Source organism: Gopherus flavomarginatus, chromosome 15 (assembly GCF_025201925.1).
Source record: "Gopherus flavomarginatus isolate rGopFla2 chromosome 15, rGopFla2.mat.asm, whole genome shotgun sequence".
Classification (NCBI taxonomy): Eukaryota; Metazoa; Chordata; order Testudines; family Testudinidae; genus Gopherus; species Gopherus flavomarginatus.
The window spans coordinates 17,892,097-17,910,061 of NC_066631.1; the positions used below are offsets into that span (position 1 = coordinate 17,892,097).

The following is a 17,965-nucleotide window of genomic DNA, read 5'->3' on the forward strand; positions in this document are numbered from 1 at the left end:
CAGACATTCGTCAGGCTGACAATCCTAGAAGGCTACATGTTTTACTTCATGACTTTTCCAATTTCTATTTTAAATTAAGTGTCCAGTGTGCATATAAACATGTTAGCTTCTGCTTAAGATACCATTACCCTTAGATATCCTTTTTGGTCATAACATTGAGCTCTATCATGCACCAGATCCTCATTCCATTCCCCTGCACAACAACATCTTCCAGCAACATAAAATTAAATCCTTTACAAAACGCTAGTGTAAAGTGATGCTGCACTCAGGAAAATGACTATCTAAAAGGACAACTTTTAACAACAGAGATGCATTCCTTGTGTATATGCAGAATTATTATCTGCAGAATTCACTAGCACATCTAACTTTTACTATTATTTAGTTCTTTTGGCACTGCAGAACTACAATCAGAAAGAGAGGAAGCTCAATTGTATTCTAGTTCACATATCAAAAGAATTGCTAACTTTGCTCCGATTACCAAATCTTTATTATTGTTAAGGATGCACAAGCCAGAAAGATAAATGGTTTAACTTTCTGATACCAGGTAGATTTGGAAGGACTGGTGGGTAGAAGTGGACTCTTTTTACAAGTAACTGAGCAAGTCTCAGCTGGAATTCAATGAGACACACAGCATGCTTATCTTTCCATGCCATTTTTAGAGTAATATTTCAGTCACTTTAAACATCATTAACTGAAAATCCATGTATTAGAAGCCCTTGGGAAACTATCCAGTAATCAAGTCTACCTGTTCCAGTTCTTGTTCCAGTGTTGCTGCAGAATCAGCCATTTTCTGCAGTTGTTCTCTCTCATCCTCAAACTCCTCCAGCCTTCTCTGCAGGTCATCTTCCACCATGGTTTTAGCCTCCTGGATCTGTACAAATGCAGCTTCTTGATCTAACATGTCGGCCTGCGCAGAAAAAGCAGGAAGTATTTACAAAGGAATTAGGAAAATGGTAAAATATCAGATGAAATGGATTTAAAAAAAAAATCAGAAAAAATATTGGAGAACAAAATAGGAAAACATTATTCGGTTCTGTGTGTTACACTCCCGGAGCCCTCAGTGAAGTTATCCACTCAGTATTTGAAGATTACTGGGCTTCTAGGACACACTCCTTGGAATGACTATGGTGCATCTTGCACATTCATAAGAGACTGAATTCCGCTAAGTGCTTTTCATTTTAAAAAAATTGATAAACTACCACAGAAAGACCAAACATTTCTGCAGTCCCAGCATAAAATTTTCAAAAGAACTTCAGTACTTGAGTCCTAATCTTATTAAGATTCAATGGGTCTTAGGTTCCTAAGTCACTTCAAAACACAAGATTTCAGAGTGTAAGTTACCTAGGTACTTTTGAAAAATGCATTAATCTTTCTGCTAGAGGACAGGAAGGATAAGCCTGGGGTATGAGAGATTTTCACGGAGGGCCTTTTAAGGATATTACCAATTTCGTTTAAGTTCCCCACTCCTATTTAAAAACAACAACAAGTATTACTCTACAATAGCAAATGTGAATCTTTGCCACCAGCCTTTGTTTTTGGATGACATTCCTGAACTATTAACCAACACTAAAATGAGTAAGATGTTTTAGATCATCCACAATATCAACTGGGTTTCCCAATATTTAGTAATATCAGAGTGCAAGAATGAAGATCCAAGTCTCAGTAGAATTTATCAGCTGCATATAATTCAGAGCGACATCCCCCGCATGTATACTGTTTACAACAGGGTGGCCGAAGTGTGGTTCATTAAGTTTTCCAATGTGTCTCATAGCTGGGCTAATCTCAGATGTAAAAGTATGGCCTCTGAGACTCCAGGTCCCAGTCCCATTTTACTTTAATCAGAGGGGGTTACATTTAGGCCTATCAACAAGGTCTCTTTATGTAGGTAAGTTTGTGACCTACAGAGGTTGACAGTTTCCTTTTTAACTAGCAAGATTCTTCATGTAGTTTTAAAATTTGGAGGAGTAACACTTGCCTTCAGGGGATGTAAATTTGAAAAGGCTCTTTGATCATGTAAGATATACAGCAATTTGAACGTACTCATAGTGAAGTCATTTTTACCAGTGTAAATACCCTCTTCCTGAATCTGAAAATATGGTGATCACTAAACTGGAACACAAAATTTGAACAACAGAACACAATTCAGACAGGCCACCGACAACCTCACCTCAATATTTTGCAGTTGTGCTGCAATACGTTCCTTTTCTTTGATGGATCTGTGCTGGGTCTCTGTTAGTTGATGAGACAATGACACATTCTCTAGTTTGAGGTGCTCCAACATACCTGCTTGGGTCATTTGCCCAGCCTGCAGGAAGAAAAAGTCCATACAAATACTCAAAACATGCGTTGACAATGAAAAAGTTCCAAAGAAGAGGACTCAGTCTACCTGGGCCTTAGCTGTCACCTAAAGGCTTTGCAGATCTACATCCATGAGAAAGCTTAATAAGCTTTTCAGAAAGTGCATTGATTAAGTTTATGCCTCAGTATTAGACAAGAAGTAATACCTAACAATGACAGGTAAAAGGGACAGACCTAATCATGCACCTTACATCAGTCGTTCTCAAACTTTTGTATTGGTGACCCCCTTTTCACATTGCAAGCCTCTGAGTGTGACCCCCCGCATCATAAATTAAAAACACTCTTAAATATATTTAACACCATTATAAATGCTGGAGGCAAAATGGGGCTTCAGGTGGATGCTGACAGCTCACAACTCCCCATGTAATAACCCTGCAACCCCATGAAGGGTCCCGACCCCCCGTTTGAGAATCCCTGTCTTACATAAATACAGAAACAAGACTGGCCCTCCTTAAAAGTCTGAAAATAATTTATCCACTGGCTAAAGCTAATGTAAGAAAGAAAGCAGTGAGGGTGTGGAAAGTTCACACATTTACCTGTATATTGGCCATCTCACTCTGTAGTCTAACACGTGCCTCCTGTGCCACTGCCAATTGCTGCTGGTACCACTGCCGCACATTTTGCAGCAATGCGATCTCTGCTTGAGATTCTTTTAGCTTATTGGTCAGTGTGGTCCGTTCTAACTGCACTTGCTGAAGCTGGTTCTGTAAGGAAGCCATTTGCTGTCGCAGACTGTGTACTAAAAAAAGGAAAAAAATTAAACTATGATATTTCAATGTCCAATTTTTGATGGTTTTAAGTGTAGCAATGAACCTTAAACATTTTCTTAATGGAAGTGTGCCTATATAACAAAGAACATCCATTCCCACAATTCCAGAACCCACAGAATTAGGGTCATTAGCAGAAAACGGCTTTAGAGGTCACTTCTTCGCATGTTCGAAGTTCCTTAGAAGCATAAAGAGCCAAAATAAGTAAGATTTGGGAGCATGCACGTCTGGGAGATGGAAAGGATACTAGATGCTTTTATCTTTTCGAAAAAAAATTAATGAATTGTCAAACAGTTTTTAGACTGCAGACTCTGACTGTGCCTTCCTTTGCATCTGGTCAGTGCCTAGCACATTAGGGGAACTCCCATAACACAAAACAAGAAATAGTAATAATGAAATAAATAATCATGCAAATCTCTAAGAATCTGATATCAATGAGATACAAGTTAATAATTTCTCCCTATTCCTTCCTTTTTCATGCTGAATGTACCAAACTGGAAACCAGTTTCTTCCTTGTCTTAAGATGGAAATACTATCCAGTAAGACCCTGTAGGCAGCGTCACGATACGCATCACGTTAATCACTTTCTTGTTTGCAAGGTAGTTGCATCGGTAATTGATAGTGCACACAAGAAGTAAGATTCAATGAAATTGTTTGTGGAACAGAAAAAAAAGATGATGAGTTTTCAAGATTCAAGTTTACATTAGCTCACCTGCGTTATCCTTGCCGAGAACATTTTTTTGCATATCTTCAACTTTTCCCATGAGTCTTTGGTACTGTACCTCTGCCAGTTGCAGGTCATTATTTGAGGAAGCCAAGCTAGCATTCTTGGCTTCCAAGGTGTTCTGCAGGTCAGCCATAGCTCGTTCCAAATCCCAACAAGATTGCTTTAAGGTAGCCACTTCTGAGCTCAAAGAATCCTGCTTCTGTTGGCTGCTCTGGCTGTGCTCCATCTGAGCTTGAAGCCTCATGTTCAAAGCTGCAATCTGGGCCTGCAGCTCGGTCTTCTCTTTAAGTGCCTGACCAAGTCCAAACAATAAAAAATAATTTTAGGAGAAGCTAATAAATAAGTATAGTGCATTAGCAAGAGAGGTAGAGGTATCAACATGCTGTCTAAAAGCATCAGCTGCTCCAAAAATACATTTTGCTCCGCTAGATAACATTTCCATGTAAAATTAGAAAAAAAATTCACTGTATTTAATAAATGTCCCAAATATGCAGGAAAAATGTAGACAAAAGTGCATACAAACTAGACAGCATCCTTAAAGAAAAGACTGACACAGGTATTTGGTACTTAAGATAGCTTGCTAGACACTGAAAGGTCTCAGACTTGCTTTAAATATCCATCTTATGATTGCAAGTGATCATTCCTCTGCTCCTGATGTCCCCTACTGTTTGACACTCACTTGTCCTTAACTTCTCTCTCATTCCATTTCTCTTTAAAAAAAAAAAAACAAAAACAGAAGTCTGAAACTGCCACCCACTTTAAGGACAAAATATTTAATATATGTTGAGCCCACCACCGGCTCAACATTTACTACTACTTCTTTACACTTCTTTTTCTCTATTCTCTCTTTTGTGAACCACTTCAGTCTGGTTTATTGGCTTTTTTTTACCTTCGGATTCAAAAAGCTTTATTTTAAATAAACAGCCTTTTTTATCTAGCTTATGCAACATTTATGAAAACCACCTCTCTGCAAACACAATGTGGGAGTTATTTTAAAATTTTAATTAATGTATGACTGTAGTTTATTAAATACAGAAATTCAGATTAATTTTCTACCTGATTAGCTTCTAATGACAGTGCTTCGAGCTGTCCTTCAAGTCTCATCTTTTCTTTTAGGACCTGCAACATTTCATCATGAGTTCCTGTGATAGAGCTTTCCATAGACACACTGGAGACAGAAACCACACGCATTTAAAGAGTTAGGATTTTTTATAAATCACCCGTTTATAGAGAGGTGAATCTGAAATTACAAGATGTTCCAACTCCACTAAATTACTCAGTTTAAATTAGCTAGAGTTTTGGGCAGTCTTTAGCTTTGTGAAAGACTCACCACAAAGAACTAAACAAATTTCGCTTGCCATCTGACAGAGAAATAGCTGCTATGCACAAAACACTGAATTGGGAGCTATCTGAATTCCTCAAAAACGGGAATATAATGGAACTGATGTTTGTTTTCCAGGAAAGAAAGTAATGGGCTGACTTTACTATCCTCAGAAACTAAATATTCTTTACCAAAAGATTTACAGACATCTCAAGGAAAAATTTCTTGTGATCAAGCATCTTCCACATGCACCAACCACACAGAACTACTTTAAACAGGAAAATAAATGGATAGTTGTCCCAGATAAAGCAACATAAGAGAGCTATTCAGCATGGAGTATATCCTATTCCCATTCCCCAGTATAGTTTACTCAGCATATCCATCAAGTTCGGAGAAAATGGGCAAGAACTTCTGCTCTCTCTCCTGTCAGGATTAGGCATAGATTGTGATATCTAATGACAACTGATTTTGCTCTAAGCACTTTGAGAGGTTTGTATTTCTTCCAAAGACAAGACAAATAACTGTATTTTCTAAATGTGCACAAATTGTTTTGGTAACTGTGTCTTTAGACAACAACAGTATTGTGAGTTTGACTAGTTTTCCACTTGCTAGTCTAATCTTGATCTCCTGTAAGGGATAGATAGTAAGCCATAATTAGGGTGTCATAGACACAAACTTCTGAGGATCTAACAGTTAATCCCCTTCTAAAGAGGATATGAGTACCTAGGGCAAGTATCCTGGCATCTTGCAAGTACAGAGGACTGAAAACAAACACACACATATTTCTCTGCACAGATCACTAGTCTATAAACAGACCAAAGAAAACACACTACTGTTTCTTAAGACAGTATCATATATCATTTCATTTTTTTTTTAAATCAGTGCAGTCCAATGAAATTCTGTGGCACATAATACATAACTAATCTGAGATCAAAGAGAGCTTTAGATGGAAAGAGGGGGGCTGCTAACAGGGCATTCTCTATGAAGGCCCTATTGTTTTAGAATTTGGCCCACCAACCCCCACTTCCTGGCCAAAATAAGCCCAAATCTAACTAACTATCTTCAGGGCATAGAGCACCTGAAAAGAGTAGAGGAAGGAATTGTTAGAGAGGAGGGCAATTTGAGTTTAAGTTGCCTAAAGGCTATGTCTACACTAGAGAACTTACAGTAGCAGAGCTGTACTGCTGCAAGGTCTCTCCGCTCTATACTGATGACAGAGCTGTTCACACCAGCATTTCCGTAGGTGTAACCTATGTCAGTCAGGGGTGTATTTTTTTCACACCCCTGACTGACAAAAGTTTTTCTCACAAATGTGCTAGTGTAGATATAGCGTTAGTCTCTGATGGTAGGTAAACTTATATAGTATTACTGCATTTTTAAGTTATGCATGGCTATACCAAAAGGGTGCCTTTCTATAAGTTTAAAATAAAGTAAGGAACTTCTAAAAACCTGACTATGAAATCATGACAGGAAATTGCAAATATCTGAAATATTACACTTTAGGTAAATTTGTTCTCTAGGCCATTAAAAATGCATACCTTAAAAATTCTGCTCATTAACTGTTCAGCATGTAATGTCTGAATTAACCCTCTCCTCGCCATGCACCTACACTTGTTTTTGTAACTGTATCTGAATGATCATTATTGTGAAAAACCAAAATTTCCCAGTCTGGTTATATTTGGTTCTAATTGGCACTCCCACAACTTGTAACACTATTAGTCTCAGCCAAGTGGTCCTCAGTGGCCCCGCAAAATTCTTTCCTTTCTATGAAAACAAAGAAATCCCTTCAATTAGATACTGAAAACCAAACAGCCAGTGATTAGTGCACAGGATAGGCAAACACATCAGCACAAACTGAAAATGGATTTTGGAAAGCCATTTTTGATGTATAGGGCTGAGTGGACACTACAAGCAGTGGACACCACAATCAAATTCTACTATATTTAAAGAATCGTGATGACAAAGCATACACGTCTACAGTGCCCTTGTTTTAATCACTTGATCATGGACAGTTACTATAAACTAAAAATACCTATAATAAAAATGTATTCAGTGCAGTGATTTCTATTAGGACTCACTAGTTATCACACATTATATCATACTGAACAGAAGTTTAGTTATACCAAAAATGTTGTAGCTGGTAATTAAAGCATCAGGTTGGATATGCCAAAGAAGTGCAATGTGTGTATTGTGCAATGTAATGTCTTACCTGCTAGAAATACTGTCTCTCCGACTCCGCACTTCCCCATTAACTTCCTGGTCCTGGGCACGATGCTCTGCTGCTGCAGCCTGCAATACTTCCCTGATGGAAGGAAATTGCCCCACTCCATCTGGAGGGATCTCCTGGCCATTTACTGTATATGAAATGCCCTGTTTGCCTTCTGTATTCAGTAAAATGCTATACGTCCCCCTTCCTGACACACTGCTGTAGGAAGAGCTATCACTCTCATTTCCATCCAGCCTTGTTCCTAAATCGCTTCCATCAATCTCTGAAACACTGTCTCCTGCTATGGAGGAATTCTCCAGTCGGTCATCTGTTTCAGAGCGGAGACTCATTTCAGATACAACAGAAGTCAGACCACTTCTATTCTCCTTTAGAGACCCACCAGATGTATCAGAAGTCTCAAAATTCCTAGTAGCATTTCCAGGATCTGAATTTTCAGTTCTGTAATCAGCCAAGGAACGGATATTACTTGACTTGGAAGATCTGGAGCTTCTTTTCTCTTTTGAAGGAGCTGGAAGTCCCAGGCTGCCCAGTTTTGGCCCCCTTGGGACACTGGTCCGCAAGAAAGAGTACTCTTTTGTCATAGCTACAGTGCTGGCCCTTGGCAAGATTTCTGGATTTAACATCAGCTCAGGATCTAGTGTACTAGAGGGCCGGGTTTTGGATGTAGAGTAGCTGGACTAAAAGAAATCAGAAGCAAACAATAAATTCTAGTACACTACACTTGAATTTGCATCAATTTTTTCTTATCATTGTATTTAGAAAGGTGTAAACGGTTCATTTTTCTTTTATAACAGCACTTGGACTTACGTAGAACTTCACGAACAAGCTACTCTTAATAGCTAGTTAACCCAGTCCTGGCTGAGATTTGGATATGGAGGAGAGCTAACTGACTGAGTCTCAATCCAGACGTGATGAAGGTAATTTAGGTAAACTGTGAAAACTAATCAGAAGATATTGCAAAAGAGTACTTTAACAACTTAATAAAGGCTTCAGCCTCTGAATAATAATTTTTAAACTTTCCAAACGTTTTTCAATTTTTTTTTGTATGATGAGACGACAAAGAAAAGAATATGGATTTTTCAGAACATCTATGATTTAGACGTGTGCATTTTAAAACAAAATTATGGAAAGTCAATTAATGGGGACTAATTGTATTTAGTATTTACTAAAAAAGTAAAACTGCAAAGATTTAAACTTTAAAAAACTATCCCTTTACAATAATATATATACACACACAATAATATATCAGATTTGTACATTCTAATTACAGCATGCAATTCTATGTTGACACTAAAATCAAATGCAATTATATTGATTAAATAAATATACAACTAAATGCTCATAAATACTAGACTAAATTTCACATTATGAGAAATGCACAAGAGCAAAGAGACTCAGTTTAGAAATAACCTAAAGTAGTATGAGCACACGGTCAACTTAGTATTACCCAAATATGAACTGTAGAATCCTTTACTCAAGACTTATCTCCAAAGGGTTTAATCTTCCCTGCATACTCCTCTCCATTCATCTTCTTTCTTCTCCACTTCTCTATCTCTTGGATTACCCGCTTCTCCCACCTGTTGTTCCTACCATTCCCCTCACACTAACCCCTACACTCATTTTTGTAAATCAAGGAAATAAAACATGCCAATCATTCTCTTGATCTTGCTGCCCCCAGTCCTGCAAGCACAACTATTAGCAACTTTATGCATGTTAGGAGTCTCATTTGAGTTAAATGGGACTATATACATGGTAAATTCTGTTCGGGTTTAGACTGCACTCATCATCATAGATTCATGGCCTTTGCTTGGATATTGTGCACCTTTCCCCCAGACTTCATCTATTTTCGTATTTGAGATTGTAAGCTCTTTGGGTAGGAGTCACATCTGTCACTGGGAAGTAAAATTTACTAACAGTATCTAGCAGAATGGAGCCCTAGTCCTCAGTGGGGGCTATGGGCTCTACTGCACTATAAACAAATAACAAAGTAAGTCTATATAGTGGCATAATGAAAAGTGAACAGTTATTGCAGATGGTGCCTAAATGGAAACCTTGCGTAGTACACTTTTGAAGACAGCAGTGGCAGTTTACTCAGCTCTATGCTTTTCTTAACAAGGCACTGTAAAATCTGTCTTTTTAACATTTCTACTACTCCAAACATATATGATTGTTCTTCACACTAGACTTTCCAAATCATCATAAAAACACCTAGAAGTAACAATTTCTTTGTGAAATTCCTAGTGAGTGAGGGAAGTCACTCAAAGTTGAGGATTATGGTAAATAGGATATCATATTATATGCAACAAATAATCATTCAAACCTCAGAAAGAAAATATAGGACCAAATTCTTCCTTCAGTTACACTAGTGGTACCCTGCAGCCTTCACGTATTACCATGATGCAACTGAAAACAAAATTTGGCACATACAGAAGAGAAGTAGAAAAATAAATTTTCCTGGCTAGAAGTTATTGAATTTTTACAGCCAGGAAACAGACAGTTTAGGGCAGGTATGGGTTCATTTTCCTAGCTTCCCATCTACACAGAGATCACCTAGAAACAGAGGATCTGCTGCAAGGTGCTTACTCTTTCTTGGTGCCTTTTTACCCTGTACTGTTTGAGCTGCTCTTCCAGACGCCTTCTTGCCTGAAGTCTGATTTGTTCCTCTTTCTCCAATGGGAGTGAAGACTCTGCTGAACCTATGTACAAAAGTTACCTCTAAAGTCACACAGAAAACTTCAAAAGGCAAACGCAACACAGAAAGGGTAGAAAATATTCATAGATCAACCCCTTCTCCCATCAGCAATGTATACACAACATTCATGCTTAAGCAGAGCATGCATCATTCTCAAGGACAGCCCTTTAGCATGCAGCTCAGGAATACTCCCCTGAAGCATCCTTGTGTAAGCACTGAGATTACAGTGCTTAATTCAATCATTTTATATTTACAAATATCACAACTCTTTCAAATGATCTGAGACAAAACCTTCCACAGTAAGAGAAAGAATACTTTTACCATCTAAATCCCACCTGCTTTAGAACCCAAATTATGACAGAATGACAGAAATAGGCAAAATCTATTCAGTTTCTAGTTCTATCACTCAGAGGCTAGCATAAGATTGTCCCCTACAGTACATTTTCTTGCATTTTGTCCAGTGTAGTATTAAATACGTGATGCAGCTTCCCTTACTTCCCTTGAAAGACTAGTCTAGTCTAAGGGCTTGTCTACACTTACCGGGGGAATCAACCAGCGGCGGTCGATGCATCGGCAGTATCAACCATCGGCGGTCGATGGATCGGCGGTTGATTTAGCAGCTCTAGTGAAGACCCGCTAAATCGACTGCAGATCACTCTCCCGTCGACTCCTGTACTCCACTGGATCAAGAGTAGGGGGAGTTGACGGGAGAGCATCTCCTGTCAACATCACGTAGTGTGGACCCTGTAGTAAGTAGATCTAAGGTATGTTGATTTGAGTTACACTATTCACATAACTCAAATTGCATAGCTTAGATCGAATTTCCCCTGTAGTGTAGACAAGTCCTAAGACATCCCACTGTAAGAAGCTTTTGCTATTATTTACCTAAATTTGTAATTTTCTCAGTGTCATCCCATTACTCCCAAAGTGGAACAGACTAGGGCAATTTAGCTTCCTATCCACTATAATCTTCAGGTCGGTAGAACAACCAAACTTGTTAAATGTTAAGGCACATGCTTTCCTGGAAGCAGAGAGTGGTTTATTGCAAAAATGAATTTTAGTCCAAGCTTAAGTGATTCTGCAGACACGCTCAGAGGAAAAAAGCTTTAGGAAGCAAGAGAAGCAGGGGCTCTACAGTAAACAGATGCTTACACAATTCAGTTTCTTGCAAGGGAAGACTTAGTTTGAGTGACTGCAAAGCTTCTTTTCTAAGAACTATTCCCTCAGCACTAGTTCCCTGAGACCTCCTTAGGTTGTCATGGAAACCAGCCACACCTGGAGACTCCTGACCATGTGGACTGCTGGTTGGTTCAAAAGACAAAGGGAGGTCAGGATAGAGTGCCTCTGGTCCATTCTGGTAAGTGTCCCGTTTGCTGTTTCTCTCCAGACTCTCTTCTTCATTTGGCACTTTGTTGGCATTAATACTAGTTGCTAAAAAGAAAGTTACATTGCATTAATTAATTCACACTGGCAACTATAAGTCATCCCATTCAACCCTACACACACTTCCAAAACCTAATCTAACAAATTAATAGGATTGTTTTTTGGACGGTAAGAATATTCACAAATTGCTGATTTTTATTTAAAGGAGAAATTAGATGGCGGAATTTTATTTCTCCATTCAGAACAAGCAGATACACTTTGCACTCCTATTATGCCCTATATCAGAGGATCTCAAAGGGCATCAAAAGCAATAACTAAGCCCCTTCTCAACAACCTTATTAGGCAAGTATCATCCCAGTTCTCAGATGCATCATATGTATACAGCACAATAGAGAACATGAACCAAAATAATGAAGCAAGAAAATACAAAAAGAAGTCCCGCAATTTATTTTTCTTAGATTTCATATATAACACAGAAAGAGGTAACCTAAATCTGGATCTCATCCCTGTTTGGTGGTGTCTATATGCATTTTTCATGAGGAAAAAATACATCCTCAATGCAAGCATAACACATATATAAAATATAGAAATTTATATTTTAAAGACCTCCACCTTGCTTCTCTGCTTGATGGAGCAAAGATGTACGTTTAAGACACGGTTGTGGCAGAACTTAATGATTAATTTTAAGATACATGTTTCTAGATCGCACAAGAGAAAAAAATCTATCCAAAAGGAAGCTGAAATAGCCACCTTGCTGGTACAGTTTATTCAAAAAAGTTTATGTGAACAAACAGAGCTGAAAAAAAGTTGTGCTAAAATGGAATTGTTTCTGTTGCTTACTTCTGACATACACTCATCCTTTCAGAAAGTAGGGCTGTTATTGATAACATACAGAAACTAGATATAGGCAAACAGATCATAATGATTAAAGAAAGTGGTTCCTTTTCCATTTGGACATGAAAGTTACTGCTTAGCTATGAAATACTTTTGGCATAAAATAGGATCATTTCAGGCACCACATAAGGAAGAAGGGAAGTTACACAAAAATCAGGAATATAATAATTCTCAGCTGTGGTAACCTTTAAAACACCTCTCTGAAGTTAAATAAGATACATTGGGGAGTAGGGGGAATTCAGGTAGGGTCGTCCTTTTGTTTTGTTACATAAAAACTGGTCTTCTCATTTAGTGTGGTCAAATTATGCTTTAGAAGAGTTTAAAAATAGAAAGGACAGTAAACGAATGTACTGATTAAAGATACAAAGATTAACTGAATCTCTATATTAACTAAAAAAAAAAAATGAAGCACACACTATAATCCACTTGGAGTAAAATAGGATATAGTGAAACTCAATTTAGAGAGAATTGCCCATTTGTTTGATTTACTGCAGTGTGATAGGTGTATTTCCAATTATAAAGAACCACTGCTTACAAAGAAAATGTCTTGTTGTAAAGGGCTTCACTGCATTTTGTGTTAACTAAGGTCATGGGCCTATGCAGTTTGTGGTAAGCTGGAAACAAATTCCATGACAACATCCCTGGAATCTCTATGGCAGAGGTGGGCCACATCCAGCCCTTTAATCCTGCCCTGGAGCTCCCGCCGAGGAGCGGGGTCCAGGGCTTGCCCAGCTCCGCATGTGCCGTGGCTCCGCGCGGCTCATGGAAGTAGCAGCATGTTCCCCCTCAGTCTCGCACGTCTAAGGGCAGCCTGGGGGCTCCACACGCTGCCCCCACCCCAAGCACCGCCCCCACAGCTCCCATTGGCCGGGGAACTACAGCCATTGGGAGCTGCAGGGACGACATCTGAGGACAAGGCAGTGTGCTGAGACGCCTGGCCGTGCAGGAGCCAGAGAGGGTACATGCCATTGCTTTTGGGAGCTGTTTGAGGTAATCGTTACCTGAAGTCTGCACCCCTGATCCTCCTCCTGCACTCTGAGCCCCTCGGTCCCAGCCCAGAGCACCCTTCTGCACCCTCAACTCCTCACCCCAGCACCACCCCAGAGCCCTCACCCCTGCCTCCCTGCACCCCAACCCCCTCCCCCACTCCAGAGCCCCCTCCCACACTCTGAACCTCCAATTTTGTGAGCATTCATGGCCCACCATACAATTTCCATACTTAGATGTGGCCCTCGGGCCAAAAAGATTTCCCACTCCATTCTAGGGCCTAAGCTGTCCTAGAAAAGGTTTGCCAGTACAGCTAAACCAACAACCCCGCCAGTGTAGATACATACCTACAAAAGAGTGCTTTTGCCAAAATAGCTGATAGCAGTTCCTCAAACAAAACAAACTATACTCGCAAAAGTACTTTCTGCTGGTATTATCTACATTCTTTTTTTTTCAGTATAGAAACATTGTTAAAATATATTTAAAAAAAAAAAAAAGCCCACCCCACACCTGAACAAAAACATCTAATGCTGACCTGCCAGTATTCTGTGCAACATTCTTGCATTAGAACACAAGAACAGCCATACTGGTTCAGACCAAACGTCCATCTAGCCCAGTGTCCTGTCTTCTGATAGTGATCAATGCCAGGTGCCCCAGAGGGAATGAACAGAATAGGTAATCATCAAGTGATCCATCCATTGTCACCCATTTCCAGCTTCTGGCAAACAGCGGCTAGGGATACCATCCCTGCCTATCAATGGCTAATAGCCATTAATGGACCTATCCTCCAGGAATGAATTTAGTTCTTTTTTGTAACCTGTTATAGTCTTGGCCTTCATATCATCATACTGGAAATTCTTCAGACATTTTCATTTAAACATAAACAACGGAGGTTTGCATTGAATTAAATATTAAAATGAACACCATAATCCTTACAGCAGCCCGTGTTGTTGGTTTTTATATTAAAAAAATTATACTGGTGCTACTGTTTCAGTTTTTGATATGTCTCAGATTTTTGTATTGGGAATGCATAACTGCATCAGAAGTTGTCAAGAGGAAAGAGCCATTTTGAAAGCTATGTTGGGGCATGGGAGATAATTTGGCATGTTAGCTGGATGGTGATGGTCTACTGTGATGGTGAGTAGTGAAATAGCTATGGCATATATAGGCTTCAACCACAATAACTCAGAAATGGGGCAGTTCATATCTTTGATCCCTCACTCTCACAGATCTTGGGAGACAGACCTGTCCTTGCTTACAGACAGTCTCCCAACCTGAAGCAAATACTCACCAGTAACCACACACCACACAACAAAAACACTAACCCAGGAACCTATCCTTGCAACAAAACCCGATGCCAACTCTGTCCACGTATCTATTCAAGTGACACCATCATAGGACCTAACCACATCAGCCATACCATCAGGGGCTCATTCACCTGCACATCTAACAATGTGATATATGCCATCATGTACCAGCAATGCCCCTCTATCATGTACACTGGCCAAACCTGACAGTCCCTACGCAAAAGAATAAATGGACACAAATCTGACATCAGGAATCATAACATTCAAAAACCAGTAGGAGAACACTCTCTGGCCATTCAGTAACAGATTTAAAGGTGGCTATTTTGCAACAGAAAAGCTTCAAAAACCAAGGAGAAACTGCTGAACTTGAATTGATATGCAAACTAGATACTATCAATTTAGGCTTAAATAGAGACTGGGAATGGCTGAGCCATTACACACATTGAATCTATTTCTCCCATGTTAAGTATCCTCACAGCTTCTTGTCAAACTGTCTTAAATGGGCTATCTTGATAATCACTACAAAAGTGTTTTTTCTCCTGCTGACAACAGTTCATCTTAATTAATTAGCCTCTCAGAGTTGGTTGGGCAACTCCCACCTTTTCATGTTCTCTGTATGATATATATATCACTATATGTTGCATTCTATGCGTCCGATGAAGTGGGCTGTAGCCCACGAAAGCTTATGCTCAAATAAATGTTAGTCTCTAAGGTGCCACAAGTACTCCTGTTCTTTTTGCGGATACAGACTAACACGGCTGCTACTCCGAAATCTTTGAGCTACTGTTTCAGCCTGTCTTTCTCAATCTGCAGACAACACTGCATCAGTTTACATCTGTTTCATGATTTAAAGGTTATCCTCACAACTATAGAAGTGTTAAAAACATGTAAAAAAATAATAAGATTCTGAGCACAATTCTCAGCATGGGAATGATTTTAGCCACAGAATACACAGGACACTACATGCTATTGCTAATGTTATTTAGTGGCAGACATATATCAAAATTATTGCAATATCCTGAAAGCACCGGAAGGTATAACTAAATAGCACGTCTTTCTCTTGTTTTTAATCTATTTACAAGCTATGATTGTTAGGAAGATGTCTGACAGAAATAAGGACAGGAAAAAGTTAAATTTTAACTTCATGTGAGATGAATGATGCATCTTATGATTATACCCTGGCAATCACATACAAGGTTGTCTCTCAAATAAAAATAAAGGCTCTGGGCTCCTCTTATTGTAGCTGTATGACCAAAAAAACCCAACCAGAACTGTATAGATGGGAACTGTAACATACATTCATTACTCAACCATTTCCAACCAACATTAAATCAATTCCACATATGCATATTAGGTTCACCAATGACTATTAGCTCGGATGGGCTGGGAGAGGACAACAGGGATTGATCACTCGATGGTTGCCTGTTCTGTTCATTTCCTCTGAAGCCACTGGCATTGGCCATTGTCAGAAGATGGGATACTAGGCTAGATGGACCACTGGTCTGACCCAGTATGGCCGTTCTTATGTTCAACAATAAATCTTTATGCTAAGGAGGCCTATTTAGGTCAGCACATTACTAAACTTCTTGCAAACACGTGCAAAGTTTTCTACGCTATTATTTTGTAAAGTGGAAAAGTTTAGTGGATTATGCTAAATCAGAAGAAAAGCATTCTTTTTCTAGAATAAGAGTGTGTTCATACATGGAGTTATTTCGGAATAGCTATTCCATAATAACTCCAGGTCTAGACAAGCCCTTAAGGATCTTACCTCTTAATTTCAGGGGAAGAAAAATATAACACAGATTAATTGTGATAGGGATTGCTCAATTGCTGTACTTAATTAATGGCTTTAAAACAAAATTTAGAAGCAGTTTTTAATTAAAAAGATGGATTTCTTCTGAATTTCTAAGACAGATGAGTTATAGTTTTCACAAGACGTTCTATAGACCATTCTAATGGTCAACGTCTTGTATGACAAAAGCATGAGTGAGAGAGAGGCTTTATAACCAGAAAGCGATTCAGTTCTTATGAAACGACTCACTATTAATTTCAGTTCCTTCGGTTGGCATATCTGATTTGGCCTTATAATCCAGACGTCCTTCTGAACTGTGAGAGGCCCCATTGCTAGCTCTGTTCTCCAACAGGGCATCTTGCTCAACAGATGACGAGTCCATGGTAAGAATGACCCAGATCCAAAGAAATTAATTTTTCTGAATAATTTGCCTCCAAGTGAACTACCAAGTCCAGATTCTCTCCATCAGCAGCAGTGCTATTCGAGATGACGTAGAGTAGCACAATAGTGGGCTTTTCATTCGTTGGTTTACAGTAGGCAGCTCAGAAATTCCAGGAGATCATGAAAATATCCTGGAGCAAAAAATGCAATTACCAAGATGCTACATTCACTGGAAACAAATACATTTATTTTAAAAACACATTCACAACGTTGAAGATACCAGATAGACAGTAAGTAGCGCTTACAAATTGCTCTTCACCCACTCAATCCATTTACTTCAATGTACAGAATCAGGGTATGAAATGATAGCACAGACAATCTACTGTCCTGCAAAATGAATACACTATTTAATAACATATTTTTCAACTTTTACAGTACAAAGACCTGTGCAAACCTACAGAAAGTGGTTCTGCACCCAGACAATTGATTTAAGATCATTATCCTAAAGCCTTTTTTAATGTAAATATGTATTCTAAACCTGGCATCAGCTCCAATAAACTAGAAGTATGCAATTGTCCTACTCCAACAAATTACAGTGGTCACTCATTCCTGACCACATTTCCCAAAATGAAACAAGGGGCTTGCTCAAAGGCTCTGGGCTCTGCACACACCGTTGGGGGTTGTACACCATTTTCTGGCAAAACTGGGCATGTGTCCCATTTGCTCTTGCCAACTGATGATCAGTTGGCAGGAGCAAACCTGCCCAGTTTTGCCAAAAAAGTCACGATGTCCGGGACAGGGCTTAAAAATGGAACCGTCCCAGCCAAAATTGGACATATGGTCACCCTACTCATTAATAATCTGGACTCCTGTACTGTATTTTTCATTTTGGGGAGTTATTCCACTTGAAGTCTGTTATTTTACCTGTATGAATGCAAATAGTGGTTTGAATCTAACCTTTTATTCAAATCATGGCACTGCTGTTTATTCAGTTGTAGCTCAGGTTCTTGTACAGCAACCAACACATATAATTTTGCAGGAGCATGACCTACTAATTACAGATTGTGTTGACAGTCAAAATGAAAGTTTGAAGGCCAGCCTTGACTGGCAGCTCTTAGGGCATGGGTTC

At 39.1% G+C, this 17,965-nt stretch overlaps 1 protein-coding gene across 3 annotated transcripts in view; it reads right to left on the minus strand.

Annotated features, from left to right (window-relative positions):
* The window catches only part of GOLGA3 (golgin A3), a 37,464-nt gene that overhangs the window by 17,476 nt on the left and 2,023 nt on the right, over nucleotides 1-17,965 (minus strand). The window contains exons 1-10 of one of the 3 annotated variants that reach the window (XM_050924078.1): nucleotides 17,142-17,218; nucleotides 16,705-17,027; nucleotides 11,368-11,523; nucleotides 9,984-10,096; nucleotides 7,383-8,077; nucleotides 4,909-5,020; nucleotides 3,838-4,144; nucleotides 2,895-3,097; nucleotides 2,168-2,305; nucleotides 746-907 (exon numbers count right to left, since the gene is read on the minus strand). In XM_050924078.1, the coding sequence (XP_050780035.1) occupies nucleotides 746-907; nucleotides 2,168-2,305; nucleotides 2,895-3,097; nucleotides 3,838-4,144; nucleotides 4,909-5,020; nucleotides 7,383-8,077; nucleotides 9,984-10,096; nucleotides 11,368-11,523; nucleotides 16,705-16,837 (2,019 nt within the window). In that variant the 5' untranslated portion in view covers nucleotides 16,838-17,027; nucleotides 17,142-17,218. Of the gene's footprint in view, nucleotides 1-745; nucleotides 908-2,167; nucleotides 2,306-2,894; nucleotides 3,098-3,837; nucleotides 4,145-4,908; nucleotides 5,021-7,382; nucleotides 8,078-9,983; nucleotides 10,097-11,244; nucleotides 11,524-16,704; nucleotides 17,028-17,141; nucleotides 17,219-17,965 lie in introns of those variants that run through there. The other 2 variants (XM_050924076.1, XM_050924077.1) reach the window with 2 other exon arrangements.